The sequence below is a fragment of the Poecilia mexicana genome, unplaced genomic scaffold (assembly GCF_051168715.1).
Source record: "Poecilia mexicana isolate PSO_F unplaced genomic scaffold, ASM5116871v1 scaffold_16, whole genome shotgun sequence".
NCBI lineage: Eukaryota > Metazoa > Chordata > Actinopteri > Cyprinodontiformes > Poeciliidae > Poecilia > Poecilia mexicana.
Genome location: NW_028263385.1, coordinates 16,481,920 through 16,503,502, shown reverse-complemented (window position 1 = coordinate 16,503,502; position 21,583 = coordinate 16,481,920). Strand labels below are relative to the sequence as shown.

Genomic DNA, 21,583 nt, shown 5'->3' with positions numbered 1-21,583 from the left:
GAAAATTAGCAACTATTTTATCTACAATATTAGAAACTATGCAAGGAAAATTTGCAGAATGAAAATCATTTATTTGAAGGAATAGTAACAAATAGGACTATTTTTTTCAGTAACAGTCCAATCAGATCTGATTTAAATGTTCTGTCCCTGTAAGTGTTTAATATTCATCCAAATAAAAATCATAATATTTGACTCTGCCATGCTTTGTTCATCCTTTACTGGAGATATTTATAATCTCTCAGTAATTTCCTTACAGTTTACATAAAAATATAATTATTCAGACTCTTTCAATAGTTTTGCCCTTTTTCACTTCCTTCAGCTTGATATTAGAAGCTCTTTGATGTTGCTTCCATGTTGAAAAAAAATTATATATAAAATAAGACTGACTGGTAGCGATTGGTTAATAACATCTACCAACAATTGTTTTAAGTGTGTGCCTCATAAACGTCACACAAGGTTTCTATTCTTCCCGTTATTAATCATCATTGCATTGACATGCATGATACAGAGTTGCTGTGTTTAGATGACATTCAGTTTAGTTTACTGCAAATAAACACCTCCACATGGTCATTTTTCAGCCCCCAGCTCTGCAGAAGCTCTGACGTTACAGCGGGGATATTTGGTGAAAAAACGTCCTGAGTGACGCTCTTTTTTTACGCGCTTCTACGTCTTTAGAAATAAGATGTAGGGTCTGTAGTAAAAGAAACCATCGCATGTAATTAAATGAGTCACCTAAGAGCAGAGCTAAAATCAGAGTTGTCCAATTCATAACCAGGCTGAATGATACTTTAAAACCGCACTAATGTTACCGAAGCGCACTAAATAAAGTTTTGAAGTGACATGTCTTAGTTTTATAAACGTGTGGAACAAAGAACATAAAAAAAGCACCTCAAACATATTCTATTACTCACCAGTTTTTATTTGAGTCAGTTTAGAGCTGGGCGATTTAAAGTTTTATCAGGATAACTTGTGGTACTATTGTGATAACGATAAAAGTGACGATAAAAACCATTTATTAAATTAAAATTCTTATCATGAACAGATATTTATCGCTATAAATGATAATGCGATAAAGTTCCACCCCCAGATCAAACACATACATTAGCTAAGGGTCAGAAAACTGAAATGATTGCTATGCTAACGACCGTGATGCTAATAGTGTATTCCACACTTAAGCCTTTCAGATTGATAAGCTCATGTTAGCCTGAAGCAAAAAGTCGTTTTCAGATGATGATTTGGCTCTACCTATGTGAACGGATGAATATTTTCTCCATGTTTTGTTTATATATTTTGAAAAATTACCAGCTTTGACAAGTAATTGATAACAGCTGGAAATCAACGAAGCTTCATTTACTGCTTTCGTTAGTTTTTATTTAGCAATGTAAGGAAGGTACACCAAGCCTGGACACACTGAAATACCAGGATGGTGCGTGTCTCTTTGTATGTATCCTTCTTCCAAAAATCAAATTAATATATGGTCTCCGATCTGGAGACTATCAGATATTAAACTGATAAAAATAGACACTACGTATGATCAGAGCCAAAATGACGAGAAACGATGCCAGGGAGCTGGGGAGGAAAGAGGGTCTTTCAGGCCGATCTCAGTTTGACTCACGGTTCACAAATTTTAATATTATTTTAAAACTACAACAGAAACAGAGACGTTATAAAATTTATTTTATAGTGCTTTAATATTGGTATGTTGCGGGAAATTAAACTAAATCGTTACTTATGCGGTTTACGTAACCACATACGCTTTCGTCCAATAAGAAGCGGAGAAGCGAATATGACTCCCAATGACCTTTTTTTTCCACATAAAACTATTATCTTCGTGCCTAAAACATTCCTGTTAAGTTGTAGTTAGTTAAATAGAGTTTACCGATGGAGCTAAATTAAGGTTATAACGCACATGCGTGTTCGCTGTAGCTTTATTGTTTGCTTTACTGTTGAGTCCTGTTAAGCCGTAATCTAAGCAGCTACGAAATGACAAATAAGTGATAAAAGCTAAGATCAACAGAGTTTCTATATTTGGGCAAACGAACCTCTCTGGTGGTGACAAAACGGCTGAAGGACAATATTGCTGCATGTCTGTGAAGAGTGTGGGTGAGATCTGATAGGAAGAGGCGGTTCATCCATCACGTCGCTTACTCTGTCTTTCATCCACTTCCACGCTGCTGATCCTCAACCTTTCAACTTCTCCACGCACCTCTGTTGTGGAAAAGTGCTGCTCGGATACAGATACAGATGGACTGCAGACATAAACAGCGGGTCGTGGCTCCCGTCCTTTGGCTTCTGGATCCCACAGCAAGCCAGTTCACCGACTCACACACGTGACACACGGCTGGGAGTGGGCGCGTGTTCGTGGAGGCACATGTGGGCCCCCGTCTCAGCCCTCACTTGCATGTGTGCTGGGGGCCTCTTTGTGCTGCGTAAAAAGCCCACAATCATGCCATCTTCCTTTCAGCGCAGCTGACAATCTGTGGCCCGTCTCCCACTGTCAAAGAGATGACTCAGAGCATCACTCTGCGAGGCTGCGCCGCGGCCCCGAATGCTTAGCGACAGACTGGCAAGCAGAAGGAGGAGGGGACGCAACAGCACCGACTGTAAACGCAGAGTAAAATCTACGACGAAGAAATCACAGAGGAGACGTGTAAACCAGGAGTGGATGTTTGTTATGTCACCACCATCACCTGCAGCAACACGCGGAAACAAGACAAATCCAGTGAAAACCAAAGTAGAGCCCAGGTTTCTGTTTATTGGGAAGCTGCACTTTGCAAAAAACAATCCAATAACTGTTGATTTGCATGTTACTTAACATCAGCAGACGCTGGGGCCTGGGAGGGAAAAAAACAACAACCATTAAATCATTTTGAAACGATGAAACTGCTAATGAGGCGGTCTGAGAAAGCCATTTTAATACATTAAGTCAACAAGCTGTGAGAACGCTCAGCTGGCCAACAGAGTGACTTTAGTCTGTACAGCACCTAGTAATCAGACTCCACTCACAAAACGTTTGCATGAAATAAACTAAAGCAAATCAGAAGGCTTGAAAGTGAATAAAGGGATTTTCTTCAACTTTTCTATGTAATTCTCTTAGTTTACTTAACAGCAAGGAAACTCATCATAAATAAATATGGATGAGCTGGATGCTAAATCACATCTCACTTAGTGAAACATCCAAACAGTAAAGACTAAACGTTCTCACAGGGAGGAAAAAGAAAACACAAGATGCATGCTTATAGTTTTCAGGCAGGTTAGGGAAGAGAAAACAAGTTGTGTGTATGTCGCTTGCAAAACTCCTCTAAGGTAGTTTGTGATACTTTCTGTATATAAATAAAACGTCACACTCTTGTCTCTACATCATGGGTTTCTGCTCCCCGTCTTCTCGTTGATTGTTGTTGTTCTTTCTACTTGAGCGCTTGACCGCTATGATGAAGATGAGAACTGCAACGAGAGTAAATATGTATGAAGTCAGTTGAAGCAGAAACATTTAGACACAGAAAGGTTTTTTTCAAACCTGACTCAGTTTCACCGCTTCAGTCAGGAGAAAATGGACAAAGTGTAACTATTTAGGGAAGGTTGCCCAAAATGTTAAAAACTGAGTCGCGGAGTTTAAAAAGAATTTCACCAAACACTAAAGGAAATTAAAAAATATTATTTTAAAGGGACAGTGTTATGTGTTTTTCAGGCACATAGTGCCATTTTACAACACAATCAAGTAATTATGTTACCTTCAATTGTTATAAAAATGCAATATACAGCTCTGGAAAGAAAAAAAAGTGACCACTTAAAATGATCAGCTTCTCTGATTTTACTTTTATAGGTATATGTTTGAGTAAAATGAACATTGTTCTTTTATTCTATAAACTACACTGTAAAAAAAAACGGCCTCATTTTACGGTAAAAAACTGGCAGCTGAGTTGCCAGAAGTTTACCGTCTTTATACGGTAAAATTCTGGCAACCAAAACTGCCAGTTTTTTACCGTATTTCTAAAATACGGTAAAATTCTGGCAACCAAAGCTGCCAGTTTTTTACCGTATTTCTAAAATACGGTAAAATTCTGGCAACCAAAGCTGCCAGTTTTATACCGTATTCTGTAAATGCAGGATTTTACCGTATTTTTAAAATACGGTAAAATTCTGGCAACCACAGCTGCCAGTTTTTTACCGTATTTGCTAAATGCAGGATTTTACCGTATTTTTAAAATACGGTAAAATTCTGGCAACCACAGCTGCCAGTTTTTTACCGTATTGTGTAAATGCAGGATTTTACCGTATTTTCAAAATACGGTAAAATTCTGGCAACCACAGCTGCCAGTTTTTTACCGTATTTGCTAAATGCAGGATTTTACCGTATTTTGAAAATACGGTAAAATTCTGGCAACCACAGCTGCCAGTTTTTTACCGTATTGTGTAAATGCAGGATTTTACCGTATTTTCAAAATACGGTAAAATTCTGGCAACCACAGCTGCCAGTTTTTTACCGTATTTGCTAAATGCAGGATTTTACCGTATTTTCAAAATACGGTAAAATTCTGGCAACCACAGCTGCCAGTTTTTTACCGTATTTGCTAAATGCAGGATTTTACCGTATTTTTAAAATACGGTAAAATTCTGGCAACCACAGCTGCCAGTTTTTTACCGTATTTTGTAAATGCAGGATTTTACCGTATTTTTAAAATACGGTAAAATTCTGGCAACCACAGCTGCCAGTTTTTTACCGTATTTTGTAAATGCAGGATTTTACCGTATTTTTAAAATACGGTAAAATACCGTACTTCCTAAAATATGTTAAAAAAAATAAAATGTGGTTTTGCCGTAGTAAATACGGTCATGCTGACTGAGGCATAATATCTACATGAGTGAAAAACACATCCAGACTGTATGATATATATTGACATTTTATTGTAAACCCTCCCCCCCAAAAAAAACTTATGCTAAATTACTGGTCACTGTTCCTACCAGAATTTTACCATACAAATTATAGTACAACAACCAAGGAAGTGTAACTTGTCAAGCATTTCTATACAGAAAGTTATAAAGAAAATAATTTCTAATTAAACAAAAATACAGATTACGAGTAATCCACTTAAAGAAACAATTTCTATTTAAAAAGTCAAGTTAAAAAAAGAACTGATTCTATTTTCTGTCCAGTTTCCTCACGGTATTACTGAGATCTGGAAAACAAAAACGAAAAAAACAGTATGTGTCCACATAAGAGATAACATATTGTAGAAGAAAAAATGGTGATAAAAGGATTCTTGTTCTGGGTTGAGAGTCACAAGTCGCTGAGATCAGACTTTGCTCAGGATGGTTGTAGTCTTCCCAGTCACAGGTTGAAATTGAGACTCACATGTTGTCAATCGGGTGTTTCCTCTCTGCTGGAAAACAAACAAAGAAAAAGTTAGAAAGATGCACTACATGAACATCTTATTCGCTTAAATGTTTGTTTCACCTTTGTTGACTTGCATATGGACACAGGTACTTCAACCAGGTGGTGTGATCATTTCTGACTGAAAATTCAGTAGTTAAACCTTTGTTTGTTGTCAACAGGTGTGATCCTCTGGTCTGGAACCAGACAAAATACACAAACAAAAAACATAAATAAAAACAAATATAACTGTTTTAGGCAATTTATGAAATAGATACTCACCATTTATCTGAGTCTCATGAAGGCCAATAGGTTGTCTTCAACCATTTATGTAAGTTACATTTCCTGCAAGCTAGCAGAAACAAAGCTGTAAATGTGAACACTTTTCATACAGGCAAACAAATTGATACAGCTGAGACAATTTATGCTAGGTTAGTTTTTCTCAGTCACTTTTGGTGCATTTCTCAAGTCATTGTTGGCATTTACAAAACAGTAAGCGCATTTCTCAAAACAATTTGTAGAAACAGGAAAAATAGCATTTGGTTGCTTTCAAAATCCTTAGTTCAGCTCTTAAAATTCTGTCTGTTAACATATCAGTGACTCAAAATAATAAGTTATAGTTTCTCTATGTACAGATAAGACAGTCAAATTGATTAGTCATGGGAAGAGACTACAAAAGGATCATTTACGCCAGTGTTTCTCAACCCTGGTCCTCAGCGCCCCCCTGCTCTGCATGTTTTAGATGTGCCTCTACTCCAGAACAGCTGATTCAAATGATTGGATGACAATCAAGTACTGCAGAAGCTTGTTAATCATCCAGAGATACAATTCAGGTGTGTGGCAGAAGGGAAATACCTAAACCTGCAGGACAGGGTGACGCTGAAGACCAGGATTGAGAAACACTGATTTACGCTTTTGCTATAATTTATTCATGGACCATGCCATGGTGATTCAGAAAGAAAAAGACAGAAATGCAGAGAACAAAAAAAGTAGAAAAGGAGCCACAGGACAATCTCCTCAAGGAAAACTGTACAGTGCTGTAGAAATTACATTACATTTTAATTTCCATAGTCACTTTGTTCCTTAACTCCACTGAGGAATCTTTTTTCCTCAGTGGGGTTAAGGAATGAACAGTAGGGTGGGAGGACCTCCATCAGCATCATGTTGTGGGTCTCAGCCATGTCCTGATGTTGGACTGATGGAAACTGGCAGATGTCCTCAGCCTCTTCTGACTCTTCTTCTGCTTTCCTCCCAACTATTTCCTCCTCAGCCTCACTCCTCTTCTTCTCTCTGTAGGGCAGTATGCAAGTGCACAGTCTTTGCAGATATATTTCTTACACCTGCAGCACACAGTATGTGTTTTACAGTCTGAGGGCAGAACTGACATCTCTTCCTCTTACTTGGCTTAGCTGGGGAAGTGGCTGTGGTAGATGGATCCTCAGGTTGATCAGGAGCTGCTGCACTCTGAATAGCTTTCACAACTGCTGCTGAGGCTTCTGTGTGGGGGACATGCTTCCTTCTTTCAATGAGTGGAGTTACAAGTGCCTTTCCTAGCTGCTCCAGGAACACCCTCCTCTTGTTGTGCTTATGAGACATCCAGGTTGGGTTGATCTCTATCCAAATCACAAAGGCATTGTAGGAGGACACATCAATGATGTTGTGGAAGATGACCAGGGACCAGCGGGCAGTCATTCTTCTGCAGCTATATGCTCCAATCACCTTATCTAGGTTGTCCACACCTCCTTTGTTTCGGTTTTATTCCAGGATGATGATTGGCTTCCTGTCTTCACGGTCACTAATGTTGCCGTCTTTGTGCAGTGTGCTCAGAAGAACTACATTCTTGTTTTTCTTTGGGAGGTAGGAAACTAGAGTGGTGGTGGGTGTGAAGGCAAACTTTGAGGAGAAGACCTCTCTCTCCTTTGACCCAAGCAGTGCAGGTGGGAGCTCAGGCTTGTTCTTTCGAACTGTACCAACCATGGTGATTTTCCTCTTCAGGAGCTGCTGTCCGAGTTCATAAGAGTTGAAGAAATTGTCACATGTCACATTGTGACCCCTCAGTCCCTCTGTCACATCAAGCACAACTCGCAACTCCTGGTTCTTCTCTGGGCATCCACTGGTTGACTTCCTAGTATAGACTTGCATTTTCCAAGCATAGCTTGATTCGGAAGCCACCCATGACTTGATCCCATATTTTGCTGGCTTGCTGGGCATATACTGCCGGAAAGGACAACAACCTTTGGACAAAAGACATTAGCATCAGTGATTAGTATCAGTGTCACAGAAAACAGTCAAAGAAATCAATAGTGAAAATCACTTTTATTACAAATATGAAAACAGATTACCTCTAAATGGAACCAGTTGCTCATCCACTGTTACATCAGGCTCTGGATTGTAGAGGTAGGGCAACCGCTCCACCCACTTGTCCCATACCTCTCTTATGGCTGCAAGTTTGTCTGTCATACGTCTTGCTGGTCTTGATTCACGGTCATCAAATCGTATCAGTCTTGAGTAGGTGTGAAAGAGTTTGACTGGCATTGTGGCTCGGAAAATTGGCCTTCCACTCTCTGCTTACTTCTGCTACTGATTGATCTGAGACACAACTAAAACTTTGTAACATTTTGTGGTTTGTAAATAACTCTGTGACCTTGATTTCAACTCCATTTGCCTCACGCGTCATTTTGACCTGAAGACCATCTTTGTACCTTTTTTTGTACAGCTTACATGGAAATGAGAATAAAAGCAACACTGAACTTTTTCTATTGTCTGGGCCAATCTAGGAAAAGTCTTAAAATCTCAAGTTAAAAAAATTACATTTAGGGGATTTTGGGGGGGGTTTAACACAGTGGCGGGTCATTTTGACCCGAGGACAACAGGAGGGTTAACATATTTTGATCAAGATGATAAAAGCAAATTACAACGGGGGGAAAAGCATAGAAGTGTACATAACCAGCTACATGATGTACAGAAGCAAAACTTGCAAAACTAATTTTTTTGATGTGCAGAAGTGACACAGTAATTTGAAGATTGAACAGGTAGTTTTAAGAATTTCAATTCTGTTCTGAGAGATGCACCCAAACTGAGAAAAGCTGTAAAATATTAATATTTAAATTCTCTTATCTTAAAATCCTTCAACTGTCATGGAGCCAGTGACTTTAGTGCAAGTATTTTGGGGGTGAGAGTCAAGAGGTCAAAGGAAAATATTAAATATTATCTCTGATGCCAAGCTTTATACTTCTAAGTATTACCAAAGTATTGAAACAAAAGCTAACATGTTCTTCAGAGATTTAACTTGCATGCATGAACATTTCACACTCAAAGTAATTCAAATTAATTATTGAACCAAACTTGGAAAAAGTTGCTTCTGCCATTAACAATAACTTTAAGCACATGTAGTCTAAAGTAGACGAGAAATATAATCTATGCAGCCGTTCCTACAGAAACATTAATGGAAGTGTTGCATCTGTGAAAATTAAATGTTCCGTTTAGTAAAAATATATAGCGTATTTTCCGGTCTATACAACGCTACTTTTTTCCTAAGTTTTGAACCATGTGGATTGTAGCCCGGTGTGGCTTTTCTGTGTATTTTTCTTCAACCACCAGGGGGCTCTCTAGCAGGAAGTGAATCATTAGAAGTCAAAATTGTAAATCAAAGAAGAACGCGTTAATTTTCATTTAGAACAACCACATGCTAGCAGCAGGCACGACGGAGAAATGCTTTCAAACTCATATGATGCAGCTTTTAAGTTGAGGGCTGTCGATCTGCCACTACAGGAGGGAAATAAAGCCGCTGCACTTAAGCTCGGTATAAAAACCGTGGTTCGACTTTGGAGACGTAGTGCTGCGTCCTTAATATATCCAGCAGATTTCATAGGACGCAGCTCTCTGCTGGGTCCTTACGGAAAAACTGAGAGCAGCTTACAGGTTGTTTTTGTTTGTTTGTTTTTTCCCCCAAAAAATTTGAAGGTGCTAAAAATACGGTAATTGGTTTTAAAAGATTTTTTTTTTTAAATAAATTATCTGCAAATAATGCCATCTTCGAGTGTCTGCTGTAGTAGTGACTAGCGGCGTAATGATGTAACTTTCTTACCACTAGATGGCAGTAGGTACAGAGCATTTTACATTAAAACATTAGTGATGCATTAACGTTACAGGTAGCGGTGAGAGCATCGTATTTAGCAAGACTATGACGACAGTGATGAAAAGATAGTGAAGCTCAGCAGTAGTTAGAAAGAACATGGGTCCATTTCCCACAACATGTCTGTGTGAAGTGAGCTTCTCAAGCCTGGTTACTATAAAAACTAAAACCAGAGAGAGACTGAGAGCTGTTGAGGAAGAGCTTTGTCTTTCTTCAATTTCTGCCAGGAAATCAGCTGTTTTCATCCAAACATGCACAGGTTTCACATTAGATGGGTAAAATAAACAGATATTAACATCATTTTGTACATGCAACTCTTCATATTGTAACAGTAAAATCTTTCCCAAATATTATTGCTTCTTTCAGAATAAGAATTATTTTCTGTATTCTGGCTAAAAAAATGCTTGTGGATTCGTTTGTAAAACACTGAAGTTTTCTAGAACTTCTTTAAATTTAAGCCCACAGTGTTGTGTATTTTTGAAGTGGACTCAAGACACTTTGAGAAGAATGACTATATATATAATATAGGTGGCTACAGAGTATCTTTGTTTACTGTGAGTGATTTACCCCCTCCCTAAGAGGTGCTGTTTTTCATGTTCTTTGTATATTCTGGGTTATTTGGGTGAATGTATTGTTTTGGGAGGTGATTTGATTTGTTTATTTGTTTTAATCATCTTTCTCATCTCTTTGAGGTCACCTGGTCCTGTGTTGCCGTGGAAGTGCGCCCATGAGCAACGCTGACAAGGACCTGGTGTTTCCAATTAGCCTCATTGGGAAAATCCATTTTCAGAGAGGGAGAGATGTATTTCTATTTTTGACTGGATTCCATATTGTTTGTTTCTAGTTTTGTTTTTAGTGGTGTTTAAGTTAATGGTAACTTTATAGACACTCTTTAGGTATAGTTTAGTGCACATGTTTGTTTGTTCTAGCTGAAAATGGCTCCACCCCTCTAATTAGTCCGGATGGGAGCCCATCCTTTAAAAACCAGGTGGTTGAGATGAGAGGGAGATTCTCCTTCTTGTTGTTTTGACAAATATGTTGTGCTGAACTGAACTGAAAGGTATGAAACAGAAGATAAAAGAAAAGAAATATATTGAGTACTCGACAACTGCTGACTCCAGTCTCTTTCCTCTTGAGTCGCATAACTAACATTTACATTTTTGGTCGGTGGTGTGACTCGAGATTTTTTCAATTGAAAAAGTGTACCTTGGCTCAAAAGAGGTTGAAAAACACTGAACTAGATAATTATTTGTTTACATGACATAACAGTCTCCATTTACTGTAAACCCTGCTATTTATCACAATAACAAAATGAAAAACTCTCTAGACTATTCTCTACTAATAGCACAATATTTAAAACCAAGTGTGGGATTTGTGAAACTTCAATGATGGGTGACTTTACAACTTGTATGATTTTGGATAACACTAGAATTGTTCTTTATTGAAGTTTCACAAATCAGATAAAGGTTTTACAAATCCCACACTTGGTTTTAAATATTCTGATATTAGTTGAGAATAATCTAGTCCAGATTTGAAGAGTCTAGGTGTTGTAGTTTTTTAGCTAGAGTAAATTAAAGATGCTGATTGTAGTGAAAAATTAGGTGGAATTGCCCTTTAGCCATTTCCCAAATTGGAAGCAGCAATTGGAAACCAATTTCAGCTTCATTCAAGCAAGAGGGGCTAACATACAGTTCTCTTAATGTTAATGATCAAATGCTCTCATAAATGATAGTTGCGTTGGCTGTAGGAGTTTGCTTTGCAATCGGTGGGTCGCCAGATCGATGCCTGGTCTACTGCTGAGATTTCAGTTTGGTGTATTAAAGGCATTATTAAAAAAGAAACCAAAATATCACACCAGCATTCTGTTCTTTGTAAAAAATTCTTTTGCAGTCTTGTTTACGCTTTTACATTGTAGATCTAAATATCAGACAAAATTTGTAATTTTGGCTGATTGCTACTGTTAAGTTTAGGGTAATTAACTGCTGGCAATATTACAATTTTTTAAGAACTTTACAATTACTTATTTTTACACTATATTTCTGTATTTTCTACATTCGTGACTGTCACAATTATTTAGGATATATGTTTATTCAGTTATGATAATGCCATCTATTTTCTACGGCAGTATAATGCTGTGAATATTATGGTCAGTAACTGCTGGTATTTTACCATTTTTTACCGTAAATTTACTGACTTTCTTTGCAGTTTCGACTTACGGTAGTTCCATGTAATTTCTACGGTAATGCAATGTTTTTGGATACGACGGTCAAAAACTGTTGGTCTTTTACCATTTCTTACCGTAAATTTACTGACTTTCTTTGCAGTTTCGACTTACGGTAGTTCCATGTAATTCTACGGTAATGCAATGTTTTTGGATACGACGGTCAAAAACTGTTGGTTTTTTACCTTTTTTTACCGTAAATTTACTGACTTTTTTTACAGTGTACTGACAACTTGTCTCTGAAATTCCAAGCAAAAATTCAGTATTTATTAGCAGAAAATGAGAAATGGTTGAAATAACGAAAAAGATGCAGTGCTTTCAAACCTCAGATAATGCAAAGAAAACAGGTTCATATTCATTTAGAAACAACAATACTAATGTTTTAACTCAGGAAGAGATCAGAAATCAATATCTGGTGGAATAGCCACAAGGTTTCAATGGGGTTCAGTGCAGTGGAGTCTCTTAATGTTTTCCAGATATATCAAACATCACTTAAAAGAAATTCAACTTTGATATTTAATGGCTTGAAATTGGGCCTCTGTCTCTTTAAGAAACACTTGTTCTTCCTAAAACTCCACCTTCAGTAAATCATCACAACATCACTCCTCATTTAATGAGCTCAGCACTTCCACCAGGTGTTTGCTAATTGCTGCTGGCTAGTCTGAAGGAGCTGAGTGGGGGAGTTGTACTGGAGGGCTGCTCTGTGAAGTGAAAGCTTGGAAACTGCAACTCTGAGGATAAGCTAGGTCCACACAGGCGTTTTTGCACAGATGAATGGTTGCCATGGAGACTAAAGGATTTCTCAAACATGCACAAAAAAAATCAAGGCAACACTCCAGGTATGTTTTTGATAACATTGATGGAATAACATAATAACATGACGTAAATCTAAAAAAAAGTACATTTTACAGAATACTGTCAGTTTAGTCTGATTTAATATCATATATAGAGAGAAAAAACTTTTTTTCTGTAGTATGTCTGAACCTCTGGTTTCAACTATATGTCTGACTTACCACAAAATCCCAGAACGCCGACTAAGATCCCAACGGTGAGTCCCATCGGAGGCTTGAAGCTCTTTCCGTGTGGTGGGAGGTAGCAGTAGCCGAAGGTTGTACAGTTGCATATTTTCACTGGAAAGCAGAATGGAGACATGGAGTGAAGCATCATTTTGCCTGAATTTAAGTCCTTCTGTCCTTTATTTGTCCACGTTCTTCACTTTCAGGCAACGTGCCGCAATTTGCCGTCATTATCTATCAGGTACAAGAACTGGACAGAAAAAGAGCTCTCCATAAAAGAAAAGGAGAAAAAAATGAGGTTTAGTTTGAAGACAATTTAAACAAATAAGTTACCCTCAAACGGGTTTGGGATGCCCATCCCTGCTCTGTCTGTAACGGTGATCTGAAGAGTGTACGTTCCTTCCTTCAGGGGTTTTTTGATCAGCTGCAGCTGAGCAGACGAATCTGCACAGAACCAGGTCAGCAAAATCTGAGTCAAGAAAACCACATCTCTGGATCATCTTTTTCTTTTTATTAAACAAGCGTACCATCAAGCTTCGTCAGCTTCCAGTTGGAAGATTTCCTTGAAAAGGCGAAATCAAAAGGACCAGAGAAGGGGTCGTCGTCGGCGTCGTTAGCCTCGATGATGAGGGGTTTGATGTTCTGCATGCAGATGAAGTCGTTGCTCTTTGTTAGTTTGGGAACGTTGTCGTTGACATCCAGCAGCCGGACGTGGACGACGCGCTCGGAGGACTTGTCAGGATTCTCTGTGGAGGCAAATCAGAGACAACGCTAACATGGACATGAAGACAAACAAAATAGTTGATCCATATTTACGTAATGTGGGGCAAACTTAATATTTAGGCCTTATTTAAATATTCATACATTTAAAATGTCAAGACAGCTTTTACTCCTGAAATATTCAACTGAGTTCAGAAGTGGAGGATTTCAAAGCTTATACCAGCATAACATTTACACTTGTCAAATCTGGACTGGATTAATCTGCATTAAAAAAAGCATTTTTTTTTAAGTGTGTACTTTGCCTTTTTTTTTTTTATTCAGTACTTTGTTTGGCTTTAGAATAAGAACCACAGGTGTTTAAAACCTGCTGAAAAAGCAGTAAAATGTCAAATTTATTTTATTTCTTAAAGAGTTTCTGAAAGTGCTTGATGAGTGATTCAGGTATAAATCACAGTAAAGACGCTTTATTTTCAGAGATCATTAATTTTATTTTGTGTTAAGGACATAATGTGGCATCTAAGCATATTTCCATGCTATGTTTAGGTTCTTTCATCTCCATCCAGACTTGGAAAAGGACTAAATTAAATTCCCTACCAGTCCTCAGATCTACATTTCACAGTAATTTGCTGCTATTTTGCCTGCACTCACTCTTCTCGAAGGCCGTGACAGTGACATCAAAGGTCTCCAGTGTCTCTCTGTCCATCTTGGTTTTGGACTTGATCTCTCCAGTGGCAGGATTGATCTCCAGCCAGCCCTTATCGTCGCCGTCCAGCTTAAAGCTGCACACAAACACACAACCATCAGCAACCGCTGGAAACCACAGCTCAACCGTGACAAACACTCACTCTGAACTTGTGACCTGGGCAGCAATTGTGCACAAAAATAATCTGTAGTTTTCTTCAACAGATTAACAAGCTGACATTCAAGCTTTAGAACCAGATTATCGACTAGATTTACAGTGATATGTTTCTGTTGTCTGCTGTCGTAAGCTTGGTCAGAGAACAGTGGGTATATTTAGCAACTTCAGCTAAATGTATTAGACTTGAGGTGAAGAAAATTTCAGAATTAAGTTAGAAAATAAAACAATGAATGATGTGTGTTTGTGAAATTGCCTCTTGAGACACAGTTTAGGGTAAAAAGAAACTATAAAAGCATCTCAAGATTAAAGCAACCTTTCCTTCCTGCATCTTGTGTTCCTCTTTAAACGTTCATCTCTTCTTTGATGGACTGCCGAAAATGAAACATTATGACATCTAAAGCAGTTTTGAGAGAAACAGCTGAGCCCTCTTTACCCGATCTCTTCCCCTTCTGGGTCTTGTGCGTTTACTTTCAACAGCACTGAACCCTTTGTGAAGTTTTCTGGTACGGCGACATCCACAGAGTCCATCGTGATCTCTGGGGCCTCGTCCACATTGTTGACGGTCACGGTCAGGGTGGTGGTGGATTTGCTGGTGTACTCCACACCACGTTTCAGCGGCTCTGTGTTACGAGCATCGATCTGGAGGTCAAAGGTGGAATGGGACTCGAAGTCCAGAGGCTATGGAGGCAGAAAACAAACTGCTTAGAGGGGCTGGATCAAACAGGTGGACATTGATTTTTAATTCACAATAAGTCATTTGTATTTCGACATTAAAAAAAACAATGCAGCAAAAACATTTGTTAATAAGTGTTCAACTATTTTGTGTTGTTTTGTTTCTCTTCTGCTTTTCTTCTGCTTTTTTGTTTTGTGTTTGTATTTCCTCTAATTCATGTTAAGCACTTTGAAAATGTGGTTTATAAATTAAATAAAATTACCTTTACCTTTACCTTACCATAGGGCCCCAAAGTGTCCTTAGCAACATAATTTTAGGAAGAAATACCAGAAAACAATTATTTTCCTGTCCTACCATCACAAACGTAAACAGATTTTTTGCTATACTCTACTGGGATCACATGTTTTGGTCAGATAAAGCTAAGATTGAGCTTTTTAGCAGCAAACAGTTCACACTGGGTTTGCCATGAAACAAATGGACATGAACACATGCACATGTACGATGGAGGATCCATGAGGCTGCGGGCCTCTTTATCCCCTCAAAGTTCTGCTAACCTTGCTGGAGAGCTTTGCTTTAAGATTCCTAATGAACCAAAAGACATTTCACCTTTGCAATGACGACATATCCGATTCCTTTGCCGTCAGATTCCACAGTGAAGACGTCTCCTTCGTTTCCGCTGGAGATCTCGAACCTGATGTAGGAGCTGCCCGTGTCGGGCTCGTCTGTGTCCGCGGCTGTGATGGTCAGCACCGTGACGCCCACCTCAGTGTCCTCCGGCAGACTGTGGTTCCCGTACTTCAGACAGAAAGCACCCTCAGTGAGAACATCATCCAAACAACTCCACGAAAACTAAACAATGATCGCTGCACTCACGTAGCTCTCCTCAAACACGGGCTCCTCCTTGTTAACGCCGATAACCTTGATGATCACCTTGCAGATGGTGCTGAAATCTGGGTGCAGGAATTCATTAAAAGATGAAACTCTTCTAAAGTTCACCTTAAGATGTGTTTGTAAACGGTCTGAGCGTTACCTGAGTCGCTGACTTTGACATCTAGGTTGTAAATATTCTGTTCTTTCCGCTGAAGCGAACGCACCGCCTGGATTCTTCCATTGGTTTGGTCAATAGAGAAGCTCTCAGGTGAGCTGGGTGGATCTTGTGAGCTGATGGTGTAAGTCAGTAAAGATCTTATAGTTCCTGGTTGGTCGTCGTCATGGGCCTTAATCTGTCCCACTTCACTGCCTGAAACAAAAAAAATAACAACAATCAGAGTAATTCAGAAACTTGGTGTTAAAGGGCTCCAAAGATGCTCCAAATTAGATATATTGACCAATTAAAGCTGCTTTATGTAACTTTTATATGTAAAAAGGGCTTTTACATATTTGTTAAAATCATCACTATGCCTTCAAACAATCTATGAAAAAAATCAAGCTCCTCTGCATTCTTCATATGGATCTGCTGTCATCTGAACAAATGCACCTCTCCATCACTACCGGTCAGAACCAGGAGGAGGGTCTTACCGCTGTCAATCACCCTTGAGTATGTACTAATACATACACAAGGGTGTGTGATATTCTAGTTTTAGTTTGAACATCACAAAAACTTGGCTGGAGCAATAGCGAGATGAATAAAATCTTTTGCAGCTGCCCCATTCTTGGTGTTTTGTTATGTAATAATCACAGCTTACCCATTGGCTCGTTCTCCTGGATCTCCATTTCAGTTTCCTCTTTTTCACACACAGGCTCGTTGTCATTCACGTCCGCCACCAGAACCTGAATCTCCATGGGTGGGTCCACCTCATTGTCATTGGCGTCTTTTGCAAATACAACTAAAATGTACTGAAACAAGAGCAGAGTGATGAATGATGGAGCTTTGTTGTTAAGGAGTATTTTCATGGCTGTGTTTTCTACCATGTCTTTGTCCTCTCTGTCCAGCTCTTCTGTCAGAAGTATTTCTCCATTTTCTTTAATCTGGAAAGGGAACCTGAGCTCTCGCTCCTTCTGCACTAACGAGTAGGCCGCATCAGGGACATTAGACTGGACCTGGATGCAGAAACAAAGCAGAGTATGAGAGTCAGGGTCTGCCTTTAGAGTTGAATTAGTGAGATCATTTTATATTTTTGTGTTCTGACCTTAGCAATAACACGAGGATAATCTCCTTTTAAGTTCTCCTCAATAGTTAACGGCCCAGGGTTGACCCACAGGTTGGGCTGCACAATAATGTAAACTCTGGCATATGCACTCAGGGCCGTCTCTTCAGCTCCTTCCAGGTCCTGAACACGGACGAACAGGACGTAGTCGGGATCCTTCAGAGGGTCCAAGTTACTCCTCTTCATCTCTAACCAGCAGGAAGAAAACTAAGATTAGAACCGCTGTATATCCAGGGTACAAAAACCCCCTCAAAACATTTAATTTGGTGATATTACTGTAACTTGTCTCCCTGACTGAGCTCAGATTAACACCCAATTATCCACATTTTGGTAAACTTGAACCAAAGTGTATCAAAGTAAAAGATGTTAGCAGATGATTTTTAGGCCCAGACTGATTCGAGCATCTGGGATTTCAGGGAACCAACCTTGTGTCGCTACGCAGCTGAAGAATGGATTTTGTTCATACGGGATTTTCTCTCCTGGACAGTAGTCGTCAAACTTTGTTTTCAGGGAATCGATGCTCCGCTCTTCTCCCCTGGAAAACTGGACTCCTGGTTTGGCCTTCAGCATTTCTTCTCCTGTTGAAAGAGACACTGATTAAATATTGATTAGCAATATTTAATCTGAGATGCTCAAATTTAAAACTGTACAGTTTCTGGCACATTTAAATTAGTAAGAGTCAAAATCACACGACAGATTCAGGAAATCTGCCTCCAATCAGCATTAATCTTGGCTGGACAGGATGATCTGTGTAATCTGGATTTACAATGCCGCTATTCTGATGGATTACAGGCAGAGAGGACAGATTACAGACTCTCCCACAGACGGTGAACCTTGCTCAGCTTTGCCCAGCCTCGGGTCTGTGCTCATGTGTGAGGGTGAATTTTATTTTACCCTCTTCAGTGGTGGAGATCTCTCCGGTTTCGGGGTCAATCTGGAACAGGAAGATGTTGTCATTGTTGGGGACCTGGCTGTCCAAGCTGTAGCGCAGACGAGCGTTCGGAGTCGTGGGGTCGTCCTGGTCGGTTGCAGACACTTGGACAAATGGGTCGTCTAAGGAGACAAACAGAACCAGAGTTATGCTTATTTTACAGAGAAACATCGACAAGAGTCATTTAAAACAGGCCCTGGATCAAAGGTGGGCCTACAAAAATGATCATAGATTCTTAAATAAATAAAGAACTGGTATGTTTGACTCCTTACTGGTTTCATAATCTCAAAATAAAACAAAATAAGTAAAAATAAGAGAGATTCACAGCTAAAGTGAGCAAATCTGTGGACAGGATAATTATTAGTCCTTAACTCCACAAATCTGGCCTTAATAAAAGACTGTAAAGAAGAAAATCAATGTTAAAGTAAATTTTCTTACGTTTAGAATTTGTATAATATTAGATATTTATGGATTACAATAGGCTTTATTTAGGCGAGTTGATCAATCTACTGAAGTAAAACAAAAGCCTGCATTTTAAGATATATAAAATTGTTGGTATATTTTGAAACGTATTAAATGTCTCAAATATGCATAAAAATAACAACTCTTCAACAGCAGAAGAAATTCAAGATCCTATGATGAAGACTGATGAAAATTCACCTGGTTTTCTCCTTTCCCGAATCGTAGCTGTGTAGCTTTCCGAATTGAACCGTGGAGGGTTGTTGTTTACATCCAAAACATTTATCTTCACAGTTATTGGGCCGGCCACTACATCCTCATCTCCCATTCCCTCCACCTGGATGTAAACACACACCATGCTGCTCATGAGCTGCGTCTCCACCACAAATCATGAGTTTTTAATGCTTGAATAAAAGACAGAGTTTATTACGGTGAACTCGTGGCGGGTCGTCTGAGACCAATCGAGAGGTTTGTCCAGGTAAAGCCAGCCGTCCTTGGACATTTTAAAGATGTCCGTGCCGTCTCCGTTCACGCTGAAACTAGTAACACCTTCAGGGACCTCAAACTAAACAGTGGAAAACGGGAAAGACAGGAGAACAAAGATTAGACTCAATACGAAGATATATTTCTCTCTTTGTTCTTAAATTTATAAAACGTACCACAGAGACCTGACAGAGTGACTTTTTCAGCTTATTCAAAAGGTTACAAGAAAACTTAAATTAATTTTATCACCAGCTGTAATTTTCCTCTCAGTTAAGGTCTTACACTTTCTGTGTTGGATTTGTGCTATTAGCTTGTGATTTTAGAGCTTTACAGTTTAGAAACGTTGGTTTCTTTTCGCTCCCCGTCACATTTTATTCACTACTTTTTATTACAGCGACAAATTAATCAAAAAAAACTTTCTAAACCTAACCTGTAATGTGAGTACGTTTATTTAGTGGGATAAAAATAAAAATCTATGTTAAAGGAAATAATTTTTTAAATAAAATCATCAGTGACACAATAAATGGTACAGTCAACAATTCAACAATAATCAGAGGTTATAGGAAAACCTTTCATTAATAATACACAACTTTCTTATTCTGGGGTATAATTATGAGGTGAAGCAGAGGCCCACTTCTCTTAGGAACACTTAAAAAATGGAAAAGATGTGTAAACATAACAGAAAGTTAAGGTAAATGTGTGCTGAATTTGGCAAGTCGGAAAATGACAATAAAAATAGCTATTTGGACAATTATCACAACAAACAGAGATGATAAATAACGTAAAAACAAATCTCTAAAGCTTCATGTTAGTCGTCTAAAACATTTTTACCATGGGTGCGATTAAATCTGTTTTCCCTGTAAAATCCATAATGGAGCAAAAAAATTACACTTTGGACATCTGAAAATCTATTTCTAACATGGAATACATTAAAAAACAGAAAAAACATGTTTGCTTTCACTTTCTAAGTTTATCACATGTCTTCTAAGAAGCAGGTTTAAGAAAAAAAAGCAAAAAAGCTCAACCCAAAGAGCTTCCACTGACAAAGTGCTTTGAATGCAGCATGTGTACAAGTTGAAAGTGGTTGGAGATAAATTGGGGAAGGACTAAATATAGAGGAAATAAAAAATACAAACATGGTGATCAGTAGAAAATGGGCATGACTCAATGCTAAGTTGGCCCTCAACTGCAAAAACAACCCAAATAGAGTTCATTCACCAGAATAACTCAAGGACTCCTGGTACTCTGGCTTCTCTTCATGTTGAAGAAACAAACTTGTAGAGAGATTTTTTTGCACATAGTCAGAAAAATTACTTAAGAAAGGATTTTGTTTCACTGGATTTGGCCGTTTTTCAGTGTAAAGAAGTCTTCATACAAATGCACATCACGCTTTGCAGATTTTGTTTGTCTGAATTAAAAAAACATGGATTGTTTTCCTTCCACTTCAAAATTATTTGCAGCTATCTCTGTGGGTCTGTCACACACTGTTCCACTGAAATACATCAAAGCTTGTAGTTAAGATGTGAAAAAGTTCAAGGGGTGTGAATACATTTCCAATGCATGTTGCTGTTTATCAATTAACCACATCTTTACGTGTCCTAACTACTTAAAAAGAAAAGCAATTTGAGACTTTTGTAAATAATAATTACAATAACAAAAACTCCCAGTTTCAGGATTTGGTATTTTGTCTTTTTTTTTTTCAAGTTTATTTAACTCCGGTTTCCTAGACGTTTTGGACGATCCAAACTTCCCTGATCTTTTCCCTCGTGTGTTTTACCTGATGCACCGGATAGGGCACTGGCGTTGCCTCCTTCACATCTAATGTAACGTCCACAAACGGGCCCTTCAGCTCCTCCAGGTCCATCCCTGCAGCCTGTCGAGGCATGAAGAGACGGGTCAATCATTCTCAAGTACAGCAGAGCTGAAAGTACAACTAAAAGTCACACAGAAGCGACGTTAATCTGGTCAAACATTGAGGGCAGTTATTTATTGAGCCAAAAATGCTTTCTACATTCCTGTTGAGCGCAGAAGAGCAAAGTCTGAAGACAAACTGCAGATTAAAGCTTCCTTTAAAGGCGTATCATCTCACAGAGAATAGCCGCGGTACATTAAAACGCTCCTCTGACGCTCCAGATGTAAGCACTAACACACATCATTAACAGCTTCATGGTTGAGATGAATATGTATCAAGGGCCGGCAGAGGCAGCAGTTGGCGGTGCTATGTACTCACAATGCTGAGCAGGAACGGGAGCAACAACAGATGCACCATGGGTGTCATTACCACAGGCTGCGAAGGAGGAGGAAGAGGAGGCGAGGTGGGAGAAGGGAGCAAGAAAAACAAAAGTGACAAAATCAGAACGGATTTCAAGCAACCAAAAGCATCTAATCTCTTTTACCTCGGCACCTTACCAGGTGTCTGCATGCTTGTTGTGTAAAAATGCTTTAATCTGTGTAAAATGGCTCACTTAAATCACTTATTTAAACTCAGAAACAAGCTACACATGACTTTAATACGAATGAATTTGCTGTTTTCAGCTCTGGGGATTTTATACCAAGGTTGCCAAAGTT

General features: G+C 38.8%; 1 protein-coding gene, 1 long non-coding RNA gene and 1 pseudogene across 2 annotated transcripts; all 3 read right to left on the bottom strand.

Moving 5' to 3' along the window:
* Positions 1 to 1,385: 1,385 nt before the first annotated feature.
* Positions 1,386 to 1,560, bottom strand: LOC148155040 (U2 spliceosomal RNA; annotated as a pseudogene).
* A 1,175-nt stretch (positions 1,561 to 2,735) lies between these two features.
* On the bottom strand, positions 2,736 to 21,298 carry cdh17 (cadherin 17, LI cadherin (liver-intestine)). The gene is made up of 18 exons (XM_015007119.2): positions 21,246 to 21,298; positions 20,793 to 20,888; positions 18,963 to 19,097; positions 18,734 to 18,869; positions 18,037 to 18,195; positions 17,568 to 17,720; positions 17,125 to 17,330; positions 16,904 to 17,035; positions 16,681 to 16,831; positions 16,026 to 16,235; positions 15,869 to 15,945; positions 15,602 to 15,790; positions 14,756 to 15,000; positions 14,112 to 14,242; positions 13,271 to 13,489; positions 13,077 to 13,187; positions 12,741 to 12,857; positions 2,736 to 3,444 (listed from the first exon to the last, which is right to left on the bottom strand). The coding sequence occupies exons 1-18, from the start codon at positions 21,291 to 21,293 to the stop codon at positions 3,356 to 3,358; spliced, it is 2,604 nt and encodes an 867-aa protein (XP_014862605.2). The 5' UTR covers positions 21,294 to 21,298; the 3' UTR covers positions 2,736 to 3,355.
* LOC148155039 (uncharacterized) lies at positions 4,886 to 5,901 on the bottom strand. Its single transcript, XR_015765619.1, has 2 exons — positions 5,654 to 5,901; positions 4,886 to 5,568 (listed from the first exon to the last, which is right to left on the bottom strand). It is a non-coding gene; the product is annotated as an uncharacterized LOC148155039 (long non-coding RNA).
* Positions 21,299 to 21,583: the final 285 nt, after the last annotated feature.

Bases quoted from the DNA above. Each gene is read 5' to 3' on its own strand.
- cdh17 (XM_015007119.2), bottom strand. From the start codon at position 21,293: ATGACACCCATGGTGCATCTGTTGTTGCTCCCGTTCCTGCTCAGCATT. The intron at 18,870-18,962 runs GTAATAAACTCT...GTTTACATCCAG, and splicing joins CGACCCGCCACGAGTTCACC to GTGGAGGGAATGGGAGATGA. The intron at 14,243-14,755 runs GTAAAGAGGGCT...GTTTGTGTGCAG, and splicing joins CCAGAAGGGGAAGAGATCGG to CTTTAAGCTGGACGGCGACG.